The following is a 21,997-nucleotide window of genomic DNA, read 5'->3' on the forward strand; positions in this document are numbered from 1 at the left end:
TTCCCCCTAGAGCACACTCCACTCCCAAACTAGGGACTTCTATGGCATTTCTAGGAAACATACCCATAGATGATATCTGTAAAGCTGCAACATGGTCTACACCTCACACATTCACAAAACAGTATTGTGTAGATGTGTTAGTAAGACAGCAAGCTAGTGTGGGACAAGAAGTTTTACGTACATTATTATATTTTTCAAACCACTGCAGCAGCTACAGGTTAGCCACTGCTTTGGGAGTTAACTTTGTAGTCTATGCAGAGCATGTGATCTACAGCTCACATGCCTCGAACGGAAAATGCTACTTACCCAGTATGCTCTGTTCTTGGCATGTACAGCTGTCGAGTCACATGCGCCCACCCGCCTCCCGGGTACCTATACCTGTTGCAGTTACATCTTACTTAGATACATATATACATGGACATATCTTACTACTCTTACTAACTCCATCATCATCCTTTGCGGCAAACAATCTAACAATGGAGTCTATGCCCATGTGCACTATCACTGAAAGGAGGAGTCACCTACCTCGTGACTGGAAAACACTTCATCGAACAAAAACAAAGTGCAAACATCAGGACCCAATACTAGATGGCGGGCTATGTTCAGGATGTGACTCTACAGCTCTACATGCCAAGAACAGAGGCATACTGGGTAAGTAGCATTTTCCTTACTGATAAAATCTGAAGTTAAGACATGGATGGACTTATTGAGCTAAATCATCAGTGAACTCATAGAAATTGGGGGGTTGAGGGGAGAGGTTAAAGACATTGGTTGAGTCATTGATAATCTTAAAAATGTCTTATTGTTAATTTTTAGCAGCTTTGATCTGATTAGTGTAAAACTCCTTCCGTGAAGCATGAATAGACTTTTGTAAGACATAAGTTTGTTTTAATAGTGTGTGTTGAGTTCTGGGTTATAGTAAAATTGCCAATTGTGCTTGCATTGTCTGACTTCAAGTTTGTTTATTATGTGTGGCATTAAACTTTTGAGAGACTTTGTTTGTCCCTATGTTTTTGTTTAACAGTGGGTGGTAAAGTGGCTGCTACAGATGTGAGCCAATGAATGTAATCTGAATAACTAGAAGTGGGACAGTAAAAACAGTAGGGAAGGAGAAAGCATCACTCGAGTGTGAGAATGCCCTTATGCCAGGATCTTATCATATTTTGTGGTGTGGGACAAAGACTAGGGTTTTTTTTTTAGGGTTTTGAGATCAAATTAAATAAGAGACTGATCTGTCCATACAATTGGAGTGACAGATACTGAATCAATTAGATCATCTTGAGCCTATAGGGATTCTAAGGTGTACCCAGCAATACGAGTATTGTCATCAATAAATTGGTTAAGGCTGCCGTTCTTACAGTGGGTCAGTACTTTAGATGGAGCTATCATCAATATTTCATAATACATATTGATGTCCCCTAATATTCTGCACAAATTTGTATTAAAGATGAAAGAAACGATAAATCAATAAATTCATGTTTGAATGATCAGGTGGGATGGGGTGGTATATTAAGCACAGAGAGGTTGACAGGGAAGTTAAGATTGCAGAATCTGTTGCAGTGACATATATTGGGTATTGAAGTCTTCAAAACACTTTAAAAAAAATGATCACTACACCTTCCTGTCTTTGTTTCATGCCGGTTGAGTCTTATAAAAATGTTAAAAACAGTATCCCCGAGGGAATTGCTCATCACGACACTTAATGACACTATCACATGGTGGCGCTGCTCATCTAATTTAGAGATGAGCAGAACAATGGTTGTTTATGAATTTAATATACATTAAAAATACTAATACCTGCCTCCCCAGCCATTCCTGTAGCATTGGGAACCTAGAGTAATCTGAACTGTCGCTCTTGCATGCGAGGAAGAGGGTTAGTAGTAACGTCATTGGCCGCGATGACGGGGCAATTAGTGGTGCAAGCTGCAGTGGCCTCTTGGTCAGGGCCCTGGCACTTATTATTTTGCAAATTAGGCACTGAAAATGATCTACAATGTGGGTATCCTGCCATTGAGACACGTCTCAATGATACTTAATGTATCAAAATTATTTGTGACAGTTTTTATGATTTCTGTGGCATGTTTTGGCCAGGAATGATCATTAATTAGTCCACATTTAATGTCAGTAGGGTGGCTGAAGGCAACATTGCAGGATAAAGAAAGCACAGTTAGAGCGATTGGTGTTTCACTGTGGAAAAAGTTTTTAACCAAAATATAGGGGAGAGCTTAGTTTGAAAAAATGTTCAGGGGTGCAATGGTACTCACAGTTTAGGAGTTAAGGGTGGGAGAAGAAAGACAAAAGATGTGAAGGATTTCTGAGAGTAAGTAAATTTGGTCCAAGTGGATTAGGGTGTCGTTGAAAACTGCCTAGTGTGTCGACTCATTTGTACTAAGAATTTCTTAGGCAACTATACATGTTATTAGTACTAGCCTAAATCTCTACTATATTAGAGGCCTTCTAATATATGACCAAAGAGACCCAAAATATAATCAAATGTATGTTTATTGTATTAAAAAACAATTATAAATATATGTTCGAGGCATATGAGCTGCAGATTGTACACTTAGCATAGATCGCCATCTGGTGTTGGGCCCGGATGTTTGCAGTTTGTTTTTCTTCTTGGACAGTCTTTGGAAGTCACGAGTTTGGTGACTCCTCCTTCGGTCCGTACTGCGCATGGGCTTCGGCTCCATCCTCAGATTGTTTTTTTCCGCCATCGGGCTCGGATGTGATACTTCGTGCTCCAGCTTCGAACTTCTACGGTTCCAGCCTCGACGGAAAATCCTCGTATCTTCGAGTTTCTTCTTCATCATCTTCATCTCTCGAAGCGGCACTTTTCTCCATCCCGTACATCGGCACCGGCCTTCGGGCCCTCCTCGACTCCGGTCCCGGCCGATGGAAAGGACTCCGTTCAAAAAGTGCCCAAAATGTGGGTCTAAATTTCCCCACACCGACCTCCATCAGGTGTGTAATCTTTGCCTCTCTCCAGAACACGAGGCCAGAGACTGCCCCGCCTGTAAGTCTTTTCGATCGAAGAAAACCATCCAGGATCGAAAAGCTCGACGCACCATGGCGCACTCATCGTCTGCAGCTCCACCGGACATCTTCGGAGACGGCGCCGAAGCTTCGGGGCAAACACACACCGAGCAGGAAGAAGACGTCGTCAGCGCTTCCGAAGCCGACGACTCCGACGTGGAGGACATCACACCGGCGCAGCGGCCCGTGAGTACTGTGCCCCCTCCCACCCCCGCGCCCAAAACCAAAGAGACTCAGGTTACTCCCTCGCCTGCCGGCCTGGGCAAAACCAAGACCAAAGCTGCGATCACCCCACCTTCGGGCTCGGTGTCGAAGCATCCAAAGTCTCACGGCAGCTCGGGATCGAGCCAGCCGACGCCCGGTGCCGAAAAACAGCATCCGGCACCGAAGAAAGCAATATCCAGCTCGACTCCGAAGCCACCGGCGCCAAAGCCTGGACTCTCGGTGCCGACCAAACACAAACATAAATCTGTCGGCACCGACGCTCCGACGCCGAAAACTCCTTCGACGCCGAAAAAACAGGAGGCCCCAAAAAAGCATGGCGCACACAAACCATCGAAGCCCTCGGCTCCGAAATCACCGGTGCCGACGGACGATTCGACGCCACTGGCTCTGTTTACACCAGACCCTCTACAAAAGACTCTGTCCAAAGATCCAAAGACTGGACTATTGACTTTAATTATCAAGAAAAGACGCCTTGATACTCCGGCTCCTCCTCCACCACCCAAAAGGAAGGACTCTGCTACTTCACCCCTCAGAGTGCCCTTCCCACTACCGCCTCCCCTACCTCCTCCACCACCTCCACCCCCTCCCCCTCCCAGGTCTCCACCACCTCCACCTCACTACGATCCGGCCCCATCCCCAGATCCGGATGACGGGGACCCGGACAATTACCCGGCGGACGCCCCAATGGATCCCACTCCACCAGGGACCCCAGACCCATGGGAGGATTACAATAACCCTGATATACCAGACATACCTCAGGACGACCTATACCCATCCAGGCCGTCTCCTCCAGAGGACTCCTTAGGGTTTCATCATTTAGTGCAGAGAGCAGCACACTACCATGGGGTGGACATGCACAGTGAACCAGTGGAAGAAGACTTCCTACTGGATACATTTGACATACAAGACAAATCCACTTCTATTTTACCCATGCTTAAGGGTGTCACCAAGCACGCTACAGAGGTGTTCAAAGACCCTGTCAGGGCCAGAGTACTGAACCCTAGAATAGAGAAGAAGTACAAAGCGGCACCCACAGACCCTGCATACATTAAGGGCCCTGCTCCCCTAGATTCCCTAGTTGTCTCCACAGCTAGAAAGCGGGCTAACTCCCAATCCTCAGGAGAAGCCCCACCGCCAGACAAGGAATCTAAACTTCTGGACGCGTCTGGTAAACGCACCGCCTCCCAAGCTGCAAACATGTGGCGCATTGCAAACACACAAGCACTGCTTGCGCGATATGACAGAGCACACTATGACGAACTAGAGGCTCTTATGCAGCACCTTCCAGAAAAACACAAGCGCAAGGCTCATGACCTAATACAGGAGGGTAAACTAATTACAAACACCTCCATCAAGTGTGCCCTCGATGCAGCCGACACTGCTTCTAGAGCCATAAATACAAGTGTCCTGCTTCGTCGCCATGCCTGGCTCAGGATCTCAGGGTTCAAACCTGAAGTCCAGGCGTCCATACTCAATCACCCCTTTGACCAGCAAACTCTCTTTGGGCCAAAGGTAGACGAAGCGTTGGAAAAGATGAAAAAGGACACAGACACAGCAAAGTCCATGGGGGCACTCCAAACACAAGCCTCTAAACGTTCCTTTCGACGCTCGTCCTTTCGTGGCACAGGCAGAGGCTCCTCCACCGATAACACCTCTACCTCCTACAAGTCCCCTCCTCAAAATACCTTTTCAAAGGGCAATCAAAGGGGCGGTTACAGAAGCAACAACAATAAGGGCAGGGGCAAAACCAACAACACCCGTTCTGCCACCCCACCCGCACAATGACTCCCCTCCGCTCCCCCCAGACCATCCCACTCCGGTCGGGGGCAGACTACAAGACTTTATCCACACATGGGAGTCCACAACATCGGACAAATGGGTGACCCAAATCATTCGGTCAGGGTACTGTCTCGAACTAACATCTACCCCACCCAATATCCCACCAAGGCACCGTCCAATGTCTCAAGAACATTCCACACTGCTCAAACAAGAGGTACTCTCACTCCTCCAAAAACACGCTATAGAGCAGGTCCCCGTCAATCAACAAAATCTAGAGGTCTACTCCCTATATTTCTTAATACCAAAGAAAGACGGGACCCTCAGACCCATTCTCGACCTCCGGCCTCTAAATGCCTACATACATTCAGACCATTTTCACATGGTCACCCTACAGCAAGTCCTCCCACTCCTCTGCCAGGGAGACTTCCTCACAACCTTGGATCTGAAAGACGCATACTTTCACATTCCAATACACCCCTCTCACAGGAAATACCTCAGGTTCGTGGTGGACGGGCAACATTACCAATTCACGGTTCTCCCCTTCGGGGTCACCACCGCACCACGGGTGTTTACCAAATGCCTAGCAGTAGTAGCAGCACACCTCAGACGTCAACATATTCACGTCTTCCCTTACCTAGACGACTGGCTGATAAAAGCCGCGTCCTACAACCAATGTGTGCAACATACAAACAGCACCATCCAACTGCTCCACCAGCTAGGCTTCACGGTGAACTACCAAAAGTCCCACCTCATACCATCTCACACAAAGCAATATCTCGGGGCCACTATAGACACCTCCAAAGGTATTGCCTATCCAAACTCAGCCAGAATCACAAGCATTCAAGCCTTACGCAAAACATTCCTTCCTCAACACTCTCTTCCAGCAAGAGTGTTTATGAAGCTTATAGGAATGATGGCGTCTTGCATCTTCATAGTGCCCCATGCAAGACTCCACATGCGTCCACTTCAAGAGTGCCTAGCACAACAGTGGAACCAGGCCCAGGGGCAGCTGACGGATCTGGTGTTGGTGGACGGCCGCACACATCACTCTCTGCAGTGGTGGAACACCACAAACCTTTCCAAAGGGCGGCCGTTCCTGGACCCGGTTCCTCAGGTGACTCTAACAGCGGACGCATCGCTCTCCGGCTGGGGAGCGCACCTTCTACACCTCACCATGCAAGGTCTATGGACGCCACAGCAAAAATCGCTCCACATCAACCATCTGGAGCTCTTGGCGATCTTTCTAGCCCTAAAATCTTTCCAAAAACAGATTTCGGGCAAAGCAGTCCTCATTCGCACAGACAATATGACTGCAATGTATTATATCCAAAAACAGGGGGGGACACACTCTCCCCAGCTCTCCCGCTTAGCCCAGAGCATATGGAGATGGGCAATTCCTCAAAACATCTTTCTCCTGGCACAGCACGTTCCAGGCGTACAAAACACCATGGCAGATCTGCTCAGCAGACAAACGCAACAACTACACGAATGGGAACTGCATCCACAAGTTCTTCACCCATTCTTCCAACAGTGGGGGCATCCTCAGATAGACCTCTTCGCCACCCACGAAAACAAAAAATGCCCAAGCTTCGCCGCCAGATACCCACACCCATTGTCCAAGGGCAATGCGATATGGATGAACTGGTCAGGCAGATTTGCATACGCCTTTCCACCTCTCCCACTAATTCCATTAGTGGTCAGGAAACTACAACAGCACTCCCTCACACTCATTCTGGTAGCTCCGACGTGGGCCAGGTACACCACGCTACTACAACTGTCAGTGGTACCACATCAAAAACTGCATCTATCCCCATGCCTCCTAACCCAGAACCATGGAGAAATCAGGCACCCGGACCCAGCTCAGCTCAACCTGGCGATCTGGCTCCTGAAATCCTAGAATTCGGATACCTTAACCTTCCCCCTGATTGCATGAACATCATCATGGAAGCCAGACGTCCTACCACTAGAGCATGCTATGCCGCAAAGTGGAAAAGATTTGTAATTTACTGCCGTAACAATACAATCAACCCTCTAGATGCATCCATACAGCACATCATATGCTATCTGCTCCATCTTCACAGGTGTAACCTGGCATATTCATCCATACGCCTACACCTAGCAGCGATCGCTGCTTATCTACAAAACAGACAGCATTTATCACTCTTCAGAGTGCCCGCTATTAAAGCCTTCATGGAAGGCCTTAAACGCGTAATTCCTCCCAGGGCACCACCTTCCCCTGTATGGAATCTAAATTTAGTTCTTACACGACTAATGGGTCCGCCCTTCGAACCAATGCACAAATGTGAGCTACAGTTTCTCACCTGGAAAACAGCTTTCCTTGTAGCTATCACTTCCCTTAGAAGGGTTGGTGAAATACAAGCGTTCACCATACAGGAACCCTACATACAAATGCATCACAGCAAGGTCATACTTCGCACAAATCCGAAATTTCTGCCCAAAGTCATTTCCCCCTTCCATCTCAATCAATCAGTGGAATTACCTGTCTTCTTTTCGCAACCCCAATCTGTTGCAGAAAGGGCCTTACACACACTTGATGTGAAAAGGGCGTTGCTATACTACATACAAAGAACGCAACCCTTCAGGAAGACTAAACAATTGTTCGTTTCCTTCTCTCCACCACATAAAGGCAACCCCATTTCTAAATCAGGGATAGCTAGGTGGATTGTAAAATGCATACAAATTTGCTATCAAAAGGCAAAGAGAACATTATCTGTTCCTCCTAAAGCCCACTCTACAAGAAAGTTAGGGGCTTCTATGGCTTTTCTAGGGAATATACCCTTAGATGACATCTGCAAAGCAGCCACATGGTCTACACCGCACACCTTCACAAAACACTACTGTGTAGATGTGCATTCCAAGCAGCAAGCTAGGGTGGGCCAGGCTGTACTAAAGACACTTTTTCAAACAGCTGCAACGGATACCGGTGGTCGCCGCTAAGGTTGGGTACTGCTATATAATCTATGCTAAGTGTACAATCTGCAGCTCATATGCCTCGAACGGAATATGCTACTTACCAGTATGCATCTGTTCTTGGCATGTAGAGCTGCAGAGTTGTACACGCCCACCCGCCTCCCCGGCTACCTGTATCCGTTCCAGTACATCTTATTTAGATACAACACATGGGTTTCTCACTGTTATTACTACGCTCCATCATTTCCCTGTTGGCGAAAAACAATCTGAGGATGGAGCCGAAGCCCATGCGCAGTACGGACCGAAGGAGGAGTCACCAAACTCGTGACTTCCAAAGACTGTCCAAGAAGAAAAACAAACTGCAAACATCCGGGCCCAACACCAGATGGCGATCTATGCTAAGTGTACAACTCTGCAGCTCTACATGCCAAGAACAGATGCATACTGGTAAGTAGCATATTCCATATATATCAATCCATCAAAGCTCCCAATTGCCCGCTAGGCAGGATTGCACTCGAGCAGCAGCCAATTTCAACGGGTAAAGGACCTTCATGTACGCCGATAACTGCGTCTTCCTCTGTCATGGATGAAGGCCTGACGCGTTTCTGAGACGTGTTGCTCGTCTTCAGAGGCTCGACCTGGGGAAGAGTTCTGGGGACACACCCACACATATATAATTAACCGCCCTCAGATGGGCGTGCTCAGATGAGCACAACGCCAATGGATTGTGGGTAATGTAGTTCATATCCATTTCCCTTTTGGGCACAGTTTCACACTTAAAGCCCTCAGATGGGCCTCGGCGAACAGAAAGTCCATTGATCCCTCGCCACTGCTTCACATAGTGGACTCTGTGAATCAGAGCCGTGACCCCCAACGAAGGGATGGTGCAATCCTCGCGGCCGGACTGCCGCGTACAAATCAAAGCTCCCAATTGCCCGCTAGGCAGGATTGCACTCGAGCAGCAGCCAATTTCAACGGGTAAAGGACCTTCATGTACGCCGATAACTGCGTCTTCCTCTGTCATGGATGAAAGCCTGACGCGTTTCTGAGCCGTGTTGCTCGTCTTCAGAGGCTCGACCTGGGGAAGAGTTCTGGGGACACACCCACACATATATAATTAACCGCCCTCAGATGGGCGTGCTCAGATGAGCACAACGCCAATGGATTGTGGGTAATGTAGTTCATATCCATTTCCCTTTTGGGCACAGTTTCACACGTAAAGCCCTCAGATGGGCCTCGGCGAACAGAAAGTCCATTGATCCCTCGCCACTGCTTCACATAGAGACTGATCTGTCCATACAATTGGAGTGACAGATACTGAATCAATTAGATCATCTTGAGCCTATAGGGATTCTAAGGTGTACCCAGCAATACGAGTATTGTCATCAATAAATTGGTTAAGGCTGCCGTTCTTACAGTGGGTCAGTACTTTAGATGGAGCTATCATCAATATTTCATAATACATATTGATGTCCCCTAATATTCTGCACAAATTTGTATTAAAGATGAAAGAAACGATAAATCAATAAATTCATGTTTGAATGATCAGGTGGGATGGGGTGGTATATTAAGCACAGAGAGGTTGACAGGGAAGTTAAGATTGCAGAATCTGTTGCAGTGACATATATTGGGTATTGAAGTCTTCAAAACACTTTAAAAAAAATGATCACTACACCTTCCTGTCTTTGTTTCATGCCGGTTGAGTCTTATAAAAATGTTAAAAACAGTATCCCCGAGGGAATTGCTCATCACGACACTTAATGACACTATCACATGGTGGCGCTGCTCATCTAATTTAGAGATGAGCAGAACAATGGTTGTTTATGAATTTAATATACATTAAAAATACTAATACCTGCCTCCCCAGCTATTCCTGTAGTATTGGGAACCTAGAGTAATCTGAACTGTCGCTCTTGCATGCGAGGAAGAGGGTTAGTAGTAACGTCATTGGCCGCGATGACGGGGCAATTGGTGGTGCAAGCTGCAGTGGCCTCCTGGTCAGGGCCCTGGCACTTATTATTTTGCAAATTAGGCACTGAAAATGATCTACAATGTGGGTATCCTGCCATTGAGACACGTCTCAATGATACTTAATGTATCAAAATTATTTGTGACAGTTTTTATGATTTCTGTGGTATGTTTTGGCCAGGAATGATCATTAATTAGTCCACATTTAATGTCAGTAGGGTGGCTGAAGGCAACATTGCAGGATAAAGAAAGCACAGTTAGAGCGATTGGTGTTTCACTGTGGAAAAAGTTTTTAACCAAAATATAGGGGAGAGCTTAGTTTGAAAAAATGTTCAGGGGTGCAATGGTACTCACAGTTTAGGAGTTAAGGGTGGGAGAAGAAAGACAAAAGATGTGAAGGATTTCTGAGAGTAAGTAAATGTTGGTCCAAGTGGATTAGGGTGTCGTTGAAAACTGCCTAGTGTGTCGACTCATTTGTACTAAGAATTTCTTAGGCAACTATACATGTTATTAGTACTAGCCTAAATCTCTACTATATTAGAGGCCTTCTAATATATGACCAAAGAGACCCAAAATATAATCAAATGTATGTTTATTGTATTAAAAAACAATTATAAATATATATATATATCAATCCATATACAAGAAAGAAGTGACTCAAACAGATAGATTCACCAAAGAACAAAAATATATTTCCACTACAACGTTTCAGCTTCCGCCTTCCTCAGGTAGTACAAGATGGTTTGCTCTGTGGCTGCACAGATGATACAGCTGAATTTTCAAAAAGCATCATGAGTGAAGATTCCATTTGGAATGTGGAATCAATGCAGTCCTGAGAGCTCTTGAGATATGCAGTAATCAGGTTGTGTTCTCAGTAATGTTCAGTCCATCTGTATGCAGTGATTTTAAACGGTACATCCAGAAGTTCTCCCTGGAGTCCAGTAGTTCTTCCTTTGAAACATGTTCCACGGGGAAAATCTTCAAATCTGATAGTGAATGATCCAATATATATAATATATACAATATATATTCAGTGCTTCTTTTAAAACATACCATCCATACCAATAATCTAATAGATCTCAATCGTACAATCATGCATCCTCATTCATTCTTCCATATTACACAATGGGACATCACAATAAATTATCTCAATATACATGCATAGTGATACCATGCTTTTCTATTTTCAACAGTATTCAAATCTTGGAAAGCTAATATCAAATAGCAGGACATTTCTTGTATATGATGTTTACATCTGTCTGCAGTGGACAATATTGGGATGGTAGGGACTATATGGTGCACTCGTTTTTATTTATCATGGCTGTGTGGTCCACTACACGCTTTTCAGCTAGAGAGCCTTTATTAGAAAGCCATGTATTTAAGAAGTAAGTCCTGGTATTTCAAAGTAGAAGTATTATGTCCTAATATCGTACTACAGGTTGCTGTTCTGGTCCGTTATTATATTTGGAACAAACACGATCCTGTTAGCAGCAATGATGCAGCTAAACGGAGCCGGGTCTCCTGGTGCAGGAAATTGCTCTGCCTGTGATTTCTTGTCTATGATGGCCTGGATTATCCAATTTTATGACCCATATATACAACTGTGCTATGCTTGTGGCCAGCCGGCCGAACAAACAGTGGGCGCGTCTCTGTAAAGACGGAGACGTGCCCATTGTTTGTTTGTTCCGCTGGCTGGCCACACACATAGATTTATTTGTCCCTGACTTAGGAACTTCATTCCTCCCTAGAGGAACCCCAATTTATTTTCAGTTATATTGTGTCGACACTCCTGTTCAGGCCCAGACAGTCACGCATTGGACTCTTTTGAGGTGCCGCTGATACCTCCAGTAGGCAGACATGTAAAGGGCTGCCTTCAATAAAAGGGTCAACACATGCCCTTGGAGACTGGAAGGCTAACAACAGAAAACACCACCTCCTACAACCACTGAATCTGGTAGAGTGTAAAATGGTAATAGAATAATCCTAACAATACTTACCACTAAAACTTATTGCGCAGCCATTTAATCATTAAATTCCGTGAAAAACATTCTCAAGAAATAAAATGAAAGAATTCATACAAACAAAAATTAATCTGGAAAAAAATTGAGAGTCCAAGCACAAATCAGTCCTTATTATTCCTTATGCGAATATGAAACTATGACAGAATGGTGCTCTTCTGTAGCTAGATATCATCGCACTGTACTGCAGTTTGTTCAATTAAAGCACTTATTAAAACAACATATCATACATCTGTTCCTCCTGCTGCTACTTTCTGCAGCATGCAACTAGAAATAAATTGAACCATCTTATGAAAATGAAGTGGATTTCATTTCCCAGGGCTCACTACAGTTTGTTACAGCAGGGACGTTTAGATTGCACCCAAAAGGTAAATGAAAAAACAACTTCAAAGTAGATAGAATAATTGACAACAATACTACTTTATCGTTATAGAAAATTAAGGATTGTGTAATTTTGCTCTTCTTTCCAGGCCTCAAGTCATAGTTCTCAGAGTACAAAAGACTCTGGTGTAGGTTTGCAGTACCCAACTACATCCTCACCCTACAGAAAAGCAGGAAGCCGAAGCAGCAGGCACCCTAGAAAGGAGGAGGCAGTGCCCCATGCAAGAGGTCACTGGGTGTACTCACCATTCAGAAGTGGGCTGCACAGATCTCACTTGAACAGAGGTAAGCCATGTGGGTAATTCTTGTACCACAAGTAGTCACAGTTTTTAGTCATATTATTAAGAAACTTGGGATCCTAAATAGATTTGTCTAAGCATCAAGTTTTACAGTTATGCTCTTCACCTCATCAAATAATGTTTTGAAAACCAAACGTTTAACTTTGTATTTGACACTGAAGCTGGAATGATTTAGGGGGACTTGACTGTAAATTTCATTCCATGGTCTATCATACTCAAATCATTTGAATGTATCATGGAACATTCTCTTAGCAACATAGCATCTTAACCTACCCTAACAGGGCAATCACAGTCATTAAATGTCTTTTCCTAGAATTGTAGGTCTGAGCCACCAGGAAGCATTGGAACAATGATATTTAATGGCAGAAGTGTTATACTGCTATTAGAAATTATCACCCGTTGAGGGCAGTCTGATCTCAATTAAATTGCTGGCTTATAATGTAGGAGACAGCCTTTAGTGAATGGCATATCCTGATGTAAAACGGCTAGAATGCTATTATAGCATTCTTATTGATACCAGCAGATTCCTCACCTCTTGCATCACCTTCTGCCACCTTTCGTGATCCAGAAAAGTAGAAATGGGTCTCTGGTGCTGGTGGTTGGCATGTGACCCCTCTTCTCTCTCCCCGGGGACCACCCCGCTTATGACATCACAAGAACCATACAAGTCTCCAAAACCCCCTGTGCACACTCAGATTTTTTTTTTTCACATCCTTTGACAGTGACTGCTCTCATTGACACATTTTTCATTCTTTCAATTTTAATCTGCAGTGCTGACAGTATGGCACAGCCCCAAAAACCTGGGTTTTAACTCGGCCAGTCCTGCCATATTCAAATGCCGATTTTGACCCTCACAAGGTGTGCCTGTAGCATATGGGGCCAAGACACAATTTCAGGTTGTGTGATAAATATGACCTTCTGCATCTAACGCCAATATAAATCGAGTGGGAGGCCAAAGCAGTGCCCAACGACTCTAAAAGTGATCCAGCTCTTATCTTGCTTGATAACCTTTCACTCATTGTCAACAAATAAATTGTCCAAGATAGTGAAAGATAAGTCAAAAACGAAATGTAAGAAGCACTGGAAGAGGGCCCCTTAGGCGCTGAGGTGATGTTTCTGCTCTTTGGAGCAGTCATGTAGTCCCCGCAGCGAGACTTGGCTTAATCCTGACAGTCAGACCTGGTTGATGTCAACCTGGTGCTACCTCCTACTCTGGTGCCGTCGTGCCACCTACCTTGGTTTTTCATGAGTCTCCAGTCCCATGAACGGACCTCTTGCAGATTACCTCTTTCATGCAGAAAATGCTACCTCTGTTCTGCCACACTCCATCTGATGTGCTCTCGAACCCCATCGAGACATGACAAATCCTGACTAGGCTGCTGCCGGTGGATCCTGTTTTGGTTCCGGTAGCCCCATTCAGCCTTTCCCTCACACCATTAAGGCACCTGTGGTAGCCATCTCTTTGGCAGAGGCCTATCCAGTGATGTCCTCATTGCTAACAGCATTGTCTTTGAAGTTGTTGGCACAGTCTTCTGAGCCCTCTGCACCAGTTATCACATTTTCTGATGGTTACTTCTAACCAAAGATTCCTCACCTTAAAATACTGCCCAGGAGCCAGACTGGATCTGGAAAACATTTCTTCATAGCAGTACTCCAGCGTGCTGCTAAGTGTCGCAGAACGGCTGAGCTGCGTCCACACCACCATAAAAGTGACGAAGTAGAGCTTGCACATAAGTGCCACCTCTGTGCACTGACGTCAGTTCCTTTCTTTCTATGCCTTCTAGTATGGATCTGGAGCACCGCTCCCTACTTTGGTGGTTTTTACGACGACATCTAAACAATTTCAACGTTGTGCCATGGAATGATGTCCACACTAAAATAACAGGTTTCAAGCCATACCGTGACTCTAGGAAGCGGTTGTCAGTCACAGATGAGCACAAGGTTTGTCTTTTTTGTCTGGGCTCAGGCTGCGACTCTTGTGCGATATGCATGCCCTCATGCACCTGAGGGTGACCCCAGACCCGAAGCCAAAGCTGTATGTCACAGAACAGAAGTGGTTATCGCTTATGTCCCACTCCTGATCCAAAGCACGGATGTAGTCCTGTTCCCAAAGCCATTTGACAACTGCTCAAATTCACACTCAAAATCCTCTGAGATGTGCAAGAGCGAAGCAGGACTCCACCCCATCCGGCTACTCTGACTCCAAAGAGGAGGCACATTCGTGCCACAGTGTCTATCACAACCACACAGGTTTCCGGGCGCAGAACTGATTCCTAAGCTGGTCTCAATGCCGACTGCATTTTCTGTGCCTTTGTGGACTCTGCAGCAGTTAAAGGCCTTCAAGTAGGTAACGCAGCAAGTTTTCAGGTCACTTCTGGTTCCCACTGAACTGCAGGTGCTCACAGCCCGGTTGCCACAGGGAGGTCCTTCCCTGCTGTGATATGTCCCCCTAGGACAATATTAATGAGCACGTGCCACTTCTGAACCTGGGCTTTCAGATCTCCATCTTCATGCTTGGAGACTGAGTGGCAGCAGCTGAACACCTTTGGCCTTCCTCTAGAAATGGTTGATGTCACCTTGGCAGTGAGGAATCCCTCAACGAAACCTGTACACGCCTATCTTTGGGACTAATTTGTGGTTTGGTGCAGCACATGCCACATTGAGCCCTCTCCAGGCCAAGTTATTTGACATTCTGTTTGTGTTATCTCCTGCCCGGCAAGACTTTGCTTTGGACACAGTTAAAGAGTACCTTTTGTCTCTTTCTGCCTTTTTACGATTGCTAGATCAGCCCTTGTTTAAATCGCCGGTTGTGATGCTTCTTTTGAAAGGCTTACAACACTTCATTCCTACCTCTCCCTTTGTCATGCCACAGTGAGATCTTAACTTGGGCTTCACATTTTTAATGTGCACTACTTTTAAACCTCTGCACAACTACCCTCTGTGGCTTCTTGCCCTCAAGACTGTATTCCCTGTCGCCATAACGAGTGAGCTGCAGGCGCTCGGCTTCCATTTGCCGTATATCAATTGCCTTCTGCCCAAGCAAACGGGTTCTTTGGGCAAAAGCATCCTTCTTGCCTAAAGCTTTGACGTGGTTCCACGACGGCCAAATTTTCACCCTGCTGGCATTCCAATTCACAGACCCCACTCCCTCCCCTCCCATAGGTACTGCTCTGGTATCTATTCAGAAGGCGAGGAATCCGGGCTTTGAAATCTCTGTCCGAAGAACATCTTACTTACCTTCGGTAATGTTCTTTCTGGTAGAGACTCTGTCTAACCGCAGATTCCTCACTGATCCTCCCTGTTCTGTGGATTGGACTCTATCCATTGATAAGATCCTGTTGGGGCTTTGTGTCTGGGGACACAGATAGCTTTGAAAGCAACTGGTGTCAGCAGACAGCAGTTGTGTCTATATAGGCCCTGTATGTCATTTACTGGACGGAAACGGGTCCATGTGGAGCCACACGGTGCCACCTATCAGCAAGCAGAGGTACTGCTGAAAAAGATTCTGATCCAATCTGATGCCTGCATAAAATTCAAAAGGTGAGGAATCTGATGTTAGCTAGAGTCTTCACCAGAAAGAGTGTTACCCCAAGTTAAGAAACGTGTCTGTCTGGGTATATGTAGGCAATTAGAGGAGAATGGGTGGTGCACAATGAAAAGAAAGGAAAGTAAAGCAATCGGGAATAGCCTATGCCAGATGTACTTTGGGGGACCTTCACCCTAAATTGGCTTGTGGACAAATAATTCAAATTGTTTCTTTTGTGGTGCATAGGAATATATCAGGAGTACGAACAAGGGATGGGCAATTGAATTGATAAAACTTGCCGTTAAGAACATAGAAAGACACATGAGCCTGGGATGACCCTCGTATAAAGAAAGAATCAAGAACATAAGGTCAGTCATCACAGGCTGAACCATACCAAAGGCATACACCGGAGTCCCATAAAACCACTTCAGAAACACCTGCCAACTCATCTGACATTGTTATAAGAAATATTTAATGTTCTCAAAACATTACAGAGGTTACCAACCCAATCACTAGTTATTTGTGTCTCACCTACTGTTGAAGTGCCAAGTGCCCTGCAGTAATCCAGGAATATGCAAACATGTCGGCAAAGCATTCTTTGACAACCAAAGTATACTTTGCACATAAAACTAAGTTTAGATTACTCCTAATTGTGCCCCTTGTTGAAATAGCACCTACACAACTATTCAGTGCATTGAAAGGATTATGAGCCCATACTACTGACAGGCTGTGTATTCTATACAAAGTCCGAGCCTGAGACGGTGACAAAAATCACTTTTCGATTATTAAACAATGAAAAGACATATGCTGGTTAAGCCTCAACAGCGACAAAATTAAATAATGCGGATTAATAGCACTAAACACATAGCAGCATACTTTTCTATAATGCTAGATGACACCAAGATTAGCGCTTCTCCAATCCTTATATTCCGCTTCTTATTGATTATGGTAGAACAAATTCTCCAAACTAGTAAATGCAACTACTACCAGTTCAGGCATCATTACCTCTAGAAACACTCCACGCAAGAAACACCTGATGTAACCCGTCCGTCTTTATCAAACACAGCAACATATGACACATCTCCCTCCTCCTTTTATTCAGTCTTAACACTCCGTCAAAACCAAACACCTTCATTCCTAATGCAAATGCCTCTGCTCCAGGAAGGTAACATGCCATAAAAGCACAAACCAGGTATTTGTCACATTTTCACATAACTCTAATCAAGAGAAAACATCACTTTCTATAAAAAAAACTAAGAACATTTGCACTACACAGCCTGGACTTGTATACTGCTGTGACTAAACTTCGAGCTCACCCACCAAAGAATGAGTACTTAAAGGTTCTGAAACCATAACTCACACTAGAGTAACCATCCATCTTCCATGGAAGCATCCTAGCATGCAGCAAAGCTTTAAACATTGTAGTAGTCAATCAACTCTGAATGCCATAAAGTGTGCTCTCTATGCCGTAGGAGTCAAGCTAGCCTGGCTGATGAGGTCTGAAACCCCAAAACGGTTCCAAGGATGCTTATTTCCAGTCAAAGGAAGACCTGGCCTGGCATGGGGAGCAGAGGAACAATGGATTTAGGCTCAGATCTTTGTGCTGGTGTGAATGTATGACATTGTTCTCCGTTCTGTATATCAATTGTTCTTTTTGCATGAAGTGTAAAGCAACACAGGACACTACGTAGCACACAGTACTAACACGTAGGGCAAAGTATGTTCTTAGTTGAACTCCTAAGAAACAGATATGAATGCATAATTATTGAGTATGGCTACAAGTCTCATATTTTTACTGCCACAGGTGAATGCAAACTGTAAACTAGCTGTCTTAAATGTGGATTAGTGGTGGGGGCATAGGTGTTCCCATGGTTGCGTCAAATTTAATACTTTACTTAATATGTTAGGAGCTGTAGGAAAATACCCCTGTTCGAGGCATATGAGCTGCAGAGTTGTACACTTAGCATAGATCGCCATCTGGTGTTGGGCCCGGATGTTTGCAGTTTGTTTTTGTTCTTTGGACAGTCTTTGGAAGTCACGAGTTCGGTGACTCCTCCTTCGGTCCGTACTGCGCATGGGCTTCGGCTCCATCCTCAGATTGTTTTTTTCCACCATCGGGCTCGGATGTGATACTTCGCGCTCCGGCTTCGAACTTCTACGGTTCCAGCCTCGACGGAAAATCCTCGTTCTTCGAGTTTCTTCATCTATCTTCATCTCTCGAAGCGGCACTTTTCTCCATTCCGCACATCGGCACCGGCCTTCGGGCCCTCCTCGACTCCGGTCCCGGCCGATGGAAAGGACTCCGTTCAAAATGTGCCCAAAATGTGGGTCTAAATTTCCCCACACCGACCTCCATCAGGTGTGTAACCTTTGCCTCTCTCCAGAACACGAGGCTAGAGACTGCCCCGCCTGTAAGTCTTTTCGTTCGAAAAAGACCATCCGGGATCGAAGAGCTCGACGCACCATGGCGCACTCATCGACCGCAGCTCCACCGGACATCTTCGGAGACGACACCGGAGCTTCGGGGCAACAACACACCGAGCAGGAGGAAGACGTCGTCGGCGCTTCTGAGGCCGACGACTCTGACGTGGAGGACATCACACCGGCGCAGAGGGTCGTGAGTACTCTACCCCCTCCCACCCCCGCGCCCAAAACCAAAGAGACTCGGGTTACACCCTCTTGCAGGCCCGGGCAAAACCAAGCACACAGCTTCTATCACCCCACCTTCGGGCCCGGTGTCGAAGCCTCACAAGTCTCACGGCAGCTCGGGCTCGAGCCAGCCGACGCCTGGTGCAGATAAAGACCGTCCGGCACCGAAGAAAATGACGCCCAGCTCGACTCCGAAGCCACCGGTGCCGAAGCCTGGCCTCTCGGTGCCGACAAAACACAAACACAAATCCCTCGGCACCGACGCTCCGGCGCCGAAAACTACTTCGACGCCGAAAAAAACGGAGGTTCCAAAAAGGCATGGCACAGAGAAACCATCAAAATCCTCGGCTCCGAAAACATCGGCGCCAGCGGACGATTCGGTGCCACTGGACCTCTTTACACCAGATCCTTTACAAAAGACCTTATTTAAGGATCCAAAGACTGGGCTACTGACTTTAGTTGTCAAGAAAAGACGTCTTGACACACCGGCTCCTCCTCCACCGCCCAAGCGGAAGGACTCTGCTACTTCTCCTCTCAGAGTGCCCTCCCCACTACCTCCTCCTCCTCCTCCTCCTCTTCCACCTCTTCCACCCCCTCGCCCCTCCCAGGTCTCCGCCACCCTTGCCTCATCATTCCCCGACCCCATCCCCAGATCCGGATTACAGGGATCCAGATTATGACCCAGCGGATGCCCCAATGGACCCCACTCCACCGGGGACCCCAGACCCATGGGAAGATTACCAAAACCCTGACATACCAGATGTGCCTCAGGACGACCTATACCCATCCAGGCCGTCTCCCCCAGAGGACTCATTAGGGTTTCACCACTTAGTGCAGAGAGCAGCACACTACCATGGGGTGGAAATGCATAGTGAACCAGTGGAAGACGACTTCTTACTGGATACATTTGATATTCAGGATAAGTCCACAGCTATCTTGCCCATGCTTAAGGGTGTCACCAAGCATGCTGCAGAGGTGTTCAAAGACCCTGTCAGGGCCAGGGTCTTAAAACCTAGAATAGAAAAAAAGTATAAGGCGGCACCCACAGACCCTACATACATTAAGGGCCTGCTCCCTTAGATTCCCTAGTTGTGTCCACAGCTAGAAAGCGGTCTAACTCCCAGTCCTCAGGAGAGGCCCCACCGCCAGATAAGGAATTCAAACTTCTAGACGCGTCTGGCAAACGCACCGCCTCACAAGCCGCGAACATCTGGCGCATTGCAAATACACAAGCGCTGCTTGCGCGCTATGACAGAGCACACTACGATGAGCTTGAGGCTCTTATACAGCACCTCCCAGAAAAACACAAACGCAAAGCTCATGACCTGATACAGGAGGGTAAGCTGATTACTAACACCTCCATTAAATGTGCCCTCGATGCAGCCGACACTGCTTCTCGAGCCATAAATACTAGTGTCCTGCTTCGTCGTCATGCCTGGCTTAGGATCTCAGGGTTCAAGCCCGAAGTCCAGGCATCCATCCTAAATCACCCCTTTGACCAACAAAATCTCTTCGGGCCAAAGGTGGATGAAGCATTAGAAAAAATGAAAAAGGACACAGACACAGCAACGTCTATGGGGGCATTACAATCACAGACCCCTAAACGCTCCTTTCGACGCTCATCCTTTCGCAGCACAGGCAGAGGCTACTCCACCGATAGCGCCTCTACCTCCTACAAGTCCCCTCCTCAAAATACCTTTTCAAAGGGCTACCAAAGGGGTGGTTACAGAGGCAACAACAATAAGGGCAGGGGCAAAACTAACACCACCCGTTCTGCCACCCCGCCCGCACAATGACTTCCCTCCGCTCCCCCCAGACCATCCCACTCCGGTCGGGGGCAGACTACAAAACTTTATCCACGCATGGGAATCCATAACATCGGACAAATGGGTGACCCAAATTATTCGGTCAGGGTACTGTCTCGAGCTAACATCTACCCCACCCAATATCCCACCAAGGCACCGTCCAATGTCTCAAGAACATTCCACACTGCTCAAACAGGAGGTGCTCTCCCTCCTCCAAAAACACGCTATAGAGCAGGTCCCCGTCAATCAGCAAAATCTAGGGGTCTACTCTCTGTATTTCCTAATACCGAAGAAAGACGGGACCCTGAGGCCCATTCTGGACCTCCGGCCTCTAAATGCATACATACATTCAGACCATTTCCACATGGTCACCCTACAACAAGTCCTCCCACTCCTCTGTCAGGGAGACTTTCTCACTACCTTGGATCTGAAAGACGCATACTTTCACATTCCAATACACCCTTCTCACAGGAAGTACCTCAGGTTTGTGGTGGACAGTCAACATTACCAGTTCACAGTTCTCCCCTTCGGGGTCACCACCGCACCACGGGTGTATACCAAATGCCTAGCAGTTGTAGCAGCACACCTCAGACGTCAACATATTCACGTCTTCCCTTACTTAGACGACTGGCTCATAAAAGCCGCGTCCTACAACCAATGCGTGCAACATACCAACAGCACCATTCAACTGCTCCACCAGCTAGGCTTCACGGTGAACTACCAAAAGTCCCACCTCCTACCATCTCACACAAACCAATATCTCGGGGCCACTATAGACACCTCCAAAGGTATTGCCTATCCAAACTCAGCCAGAATCGCAAGCATACAAGCCTTGCGCCAAGCGTTCCTTCCTCAACACTCTCTTCCAGCAAGAGTGTTTATGAAGCTCATAGGGATGATGGCATCTTGCATTTTCATAGTGCCCATGCAAGACTTCACATGCGTCCACTCCAAGAGTGCCTAGCACGACAGTGGAACCAGGCCCAGGGACAGCTGACGGATCTGGTGTTGGTGGACGGCCGCACTCATCACTCTCTGCAGTGGTGGAACACCACAAACCTTTCCAAAGGGCGGCCGTTCCTGGACCCGGTTCCTCAGGTGATTCTAACGGCGGACGCATCGCTCTCCGGCTGGGGAGCGCACCTCTTACACCTCACAATGCAAGGTCTATGGACGCCACAGCAAAAGTCGCTCCACATCAACCATCTGGAGCTCTTGGCGATCTTTCTAGCCCTAAAATCTTTTCAAAACCGATTTCGGCCAAAGCAGTCCTCATTCGCACAGACAATATGACTGCAATGTATTATATCCAAAAACAGGGGGGGACACACTCTCCCCAGCTCTCCCGCTTAGCCCAGAGCATATGGAGATGGGCAATTC

At 46.5% G+C, this 21,997-nt stretch overlaps 1 protein-coding gene across 1 annotated transcript in view; it reads left to right on the forward strand.

Moving 5' to 3' along the window:
- Positions 1-21,997, forward strand: part of CNTRL (centriolin) — a 1,084,252-nt gene that overhangs the window by 552,627 nt on the left and 509,628 nt on the right. Inside the window, exon 23 of the mRNA XM_085613596.1 lies at positions 12,428-12,623. Within this exon, the coding sequence (XP_085469722.1) occupies positions 12,428-12,623 (196 nt within the window). The remainder of the gene's footprint in view (positions 1-12,427; positions 12,624-21,997) is intronic.

The sequence above is a fragment of the Triturus cristatus genome, chromosome 1_2, assembly GCF_964204655.1.
Source record: "Triturus cristatus chromosome 1_2, aTriCri1.1, whole genome shotgun sequence".
NCBI lineage: Eukaryota > Metazoa > Chordata > Amphibia > Caudata > Salamandridae > Triturus > Triturus cristatus.